The sequence below is a fragment of the Rutidosis leptorrhynchoides genome, chromosome 3 (genome assembly GCF_046630445.1).
Source record: "Rutidosis leptorrhynchoides isolate AG116_Rl617_1_P2 chromosome 3, CSIRO_AGI_Rlap_v1, whole genome shotgun sequence".
Lineage (NCBI taxonomy): Eukaryota > Viridiplantae > Streptophyta > Magnoliopsida > Asterales > Asteraceae > Rutidosis > Rutidosis leptorrhynchoides.
Window position 1 is genome coordinate 9,221,592 of NC_092335.1, and position 3,666 is coordinate 9,225,257.

The window sequence follows — 3,666 nt, forward strand, 5'->3', positions numbered from 1 at the left end:
TAAAATAATCGTGCTAAGTTAATTGATTTTTTCAGAAAATTATTCTTTTGAATTTTAGAGCCCGTGGTGTACGGTAATGACAGATTATATGCAAGCTAAATAATGTACTTAGTATGAGCTCGTGCATTGCACGATAATAACATCTCTTGTAAATGTCTATGTATGAGCCCGTACGAATTAAAAATCAGTAAAAATAAATTCGTTCATAGAAAAAAATGATGAAATAATATATTATGAAATAGAATTATATTTAAGATACAACACATTTTTATTTATATAAATATTTTAATGCACTCAGTTTATGTATAAAAATAATAATAATTTCTAACACTTCAAAGTCGGAAGAGTTTATACCTCTGTATCATTATCTTTTGTGTGAAATAATCTATTTTAGAATGATATATTTTAATCGTAATTAAGATATATAATATGCATAGATAGAATGGTAGTTCAGCAAAGGAATATTATATAACTTGATAATGATAATGAATTATTTTATTTTTTATTTTATATATTAAATTATGTTTAAGTTAATTTTGACCAAATCTTTTTAAGATCTAGTTAATTATTTAATTAATTTTTTTAATAATAAAACGACACGTAAGATTCCGTATTTGGTTAGAATTGATTAATAGAATGACATGTAGGATTAATTTAATTCAGATTAATAAGAGAGTGACACGTAGGATTAATTTAATTCAGATTAATGAGAGAGTGACAAGTAGGATTAAAGGGATGCGCTTTATATATATATATATATATATATATATATCTATATATATAGATATAGATACTTAAGTCGGTCTATAAATGACTACGTATAGTATACTTGATTAGTTTAAGCGTATGTATAAATTAAACTAATTACTGTGATCATATTAGTGCTAAAACAATTAAATTATCTACTAAGGCTAAAACAAATAAATTATCTATAATTTATAAATCTATAAATCTATAAATTTATATATAAAGCAACCCCGCAGATTTAAAAATATAAGGAACAAAATAAATATATTCGTACAAGCACTTAGTTTTATAAGTATAAACTAAATAGATCTACTGAAGATACTCGAGAAGAGCGATATTTTTATGGTGACACCTATATTCACAAAATCCATGAATTTTGACAACCTAAATGCTCCGACCATCTAAACTCCTTTGTTTTGTTATTGATCACGGGGTCATTAATTCTCTTCCAATCATGAATAACCTCAGTTAAATCGATGACTTTAGCTTTAATACTACGACAACAATTTGCATGAACGGTTGAAACAACATTAACATCTTTACTATCTTCACAAAATCCACTGAAATACTTGGTGTCTAAAAACCGAACTCGAAGTCCCAACCTTCTAAAAGTTCGTTTCTTCATCAACTCAATAAGCACATCTTGTTCTTTTTTCCCAGTTGAATTGTTCCTTTTCTCGTACCATTTGTCGAATAATGCAATTGTCTTGTTATTAGATCTAATCATGTAGAAACCAGTGTTTATCAAGTGCCTTTCTGACCACTGATTGCCGTTAAACTTGTCAACACTAATTTGAAAATCAACGGTATCATCTTGAGTTAGACTAAGAAATGGATTTCTTAGCCATAGCACATCTGTGTCCTGCGAATATCGATTCAACAAGAACAATGTTCATTAGTATTCGTATTTACTATTCGGTTGTTTTCATCTTTTTAATGTATAATATTTTTTCAAACATCTATACAAGTTTTATAAGGATTTTTCAAACATCTATACAAGTTTTATAAGGATTTTAATGTATCATTATGCTTATAATGGTTATTCAATGATATGAAAGGATCCAAAGAGAATTTTTGATCGGAGAAAACCGATAAAATCATATGTTTTTTCATTTAAATAAAAAAGTGAGACTCGAAATTAATGATAAAATGTCAAAAATATTCATATGCGTAAATAGGTTCTCCACGTTCTCTCCTTCCCTAATTTTTCATGAGTCTTCTCTCTATAATATTTTAATGTAAATATAAATTAGTGACAATTTAAAAAGTTTCCTTATAAATAAAAATCTATTTTATATTGACATATCGTATTTATTAAAATAAACTACAGTACTTGTTATTGAAGAGAGGGACAACTGATTAGACAATAATAATATAAATATTCAACTATACATTTAAGAATAATTAGTAAGATAACTTGTCTTTTATGATAAATAAAACAGTCACATATATATAATTCAATAATACTGGTCCTATGGCTATATATATGTAAAATCTAAGGAAATCTTTGAAGATGCTGTATATTTTTAACATATTTGTTCAAAAATAAAATAAATTATAAATTATTATGAGAAATACACATCGTTATAATTCATCATTGGATCCAATGACGAAGATTCGTTGACTTTTATACATTAGTAATTAATAGATTTTGATTAGAAATTTAGAATTCAACTGAGTTTTATTAATGTTAGATATTTTTAAACAATAAATATTACAGTAGTTTGATATTTTACCATTGTATATATATATATTTTTTTTCATGATAATAAATACGGATCGAGTATATATTTAATTACTTAATTACAGTGGTTCTAGCTAGCCGAAAATAATACCACCAATCATATGCATTTTAAAAGTCAAAACTATAAAAAAAAAAACGAAAAGAAAAAACATTATTGTTAAGAGTGATTGTATTAACACCGACTTACCGTAAAAACAAAGTTGTATCCACGGCGGAGAACATCCCTAAGAAAGCGGGTTCTTTGCCACATCATCTTTATGAAGTCCTCTGACATGTAAATCTTCTCCCCAACATATTCCACGTCATTCGTTTTCAATCTATAACAATGTAACTCAAGAAATATGCATCGTTCAAATGCAGTTTGATCAACTGCCACAATTAAAAGATGATTCTTTAATTGTCGCGTATCTTCACCTAGCCAAAATCCGTCTAAGAATATATCGAACATTGGTTTATCGCCTTCGGTGTATGCTTTGTTTACCATGGCTATGATCAAGGTTCTGTTCGCCATTGAAGCTCCCTCCAATGCTGCTTCTAACTCATCTCTATACATTGACGTGCTACTAATCTGCAATCACAAATGAATGGTAAACCTACAACTAGATACTAACATAATATATACAACAAGGCTACCACCCAAGATGATATATTATAGGTTGTGGGACGTTCATGTTCTTGAAAAACACTTAATTATTAATATTTGTTCCGATCTATAGTTGTGTTCATATATATAATAAAATAACATGAATTGAATATGATGAAGCTTACCATGGAGAATGAGGGTTTAGAAGGATATAGCTTTTGGGTTATGAAAGCAGTGGAGGTTATGGATAGTGATGGGCTTTTCACTAATAGAAGACAGATTAATAAAAATAAGGATGTGAGCATTATAGTAGTAAAGGATATAGCTGGAATTCTTGCTTTCTTTGATTGATCCATTGTTGCGTTGTTGGTTAACTAAATCTAGGATATCGATCTTAGATCTTGTGGTGGCTGGGGAGCGGTGGATTCCGGTCGTCGGGTGGGAGACTGGTTTAGTGGTTAAAGAATGTTTGGAGAAAAATGATGCTTTTGTGATGGGAGTGCATGTTAGACTTTACTTCATGTTAGAATTTGTAATTGGTTGAACCTAGCTAATAATATATATATATATATATATATATATATATATATAT

General features: G+C 28.1%; 1 protein-coding gene across 1 annotated transcript; it reads right to left on the reverse strand.

Annotated features, from left to right (window-relative positions):
* Positions 1-1,105: 1,105 nt before the first annotated feature.
* LOC139899661 (uncharacterized protein At1g28695-like) lies at positions 1,106-3,430 on the reverse strand. Its single transcript, XM_071882510.1, has 3 exons — positions 3,260-3,430; positions 2,679-3,059; positions 1,106-1,609 (listed from the first exon to the last, which is right to left on the reverse strand). Exons 1-3 carry the CDS (start codon positions 3,428-3,430, stop codon positions 1,106-1,108), a joined length of 1,056 nt encoding a protein of 351 aa, XP_071738611.1.
* Positions 3,431-3,666: the final 236 nt, after the last annotated feature.

Coding starts and splice junctions, on each gene's coding strand:
- LOC139899661 (XM_071882510.1), bottom strand. CDS start 3,430: ATGGATCAATCAAAGAAAGCAAGAATTCCAGCTATATCCTTTACTACT. Junction 3,060..3,259: donor CTAAACCCTCATTCTCCATG/GTAAGCTTCATC, acceptor TTGTGATTGCAG/ATTAGTAGCACGTCAATGTA. Junction 1,610..2,678: donor GATACAACTTTGTTTTTACG/GTAAGTCGGTGT, acceptor CGATATTCGCAG/GACACAGATGTGCTATGGCT.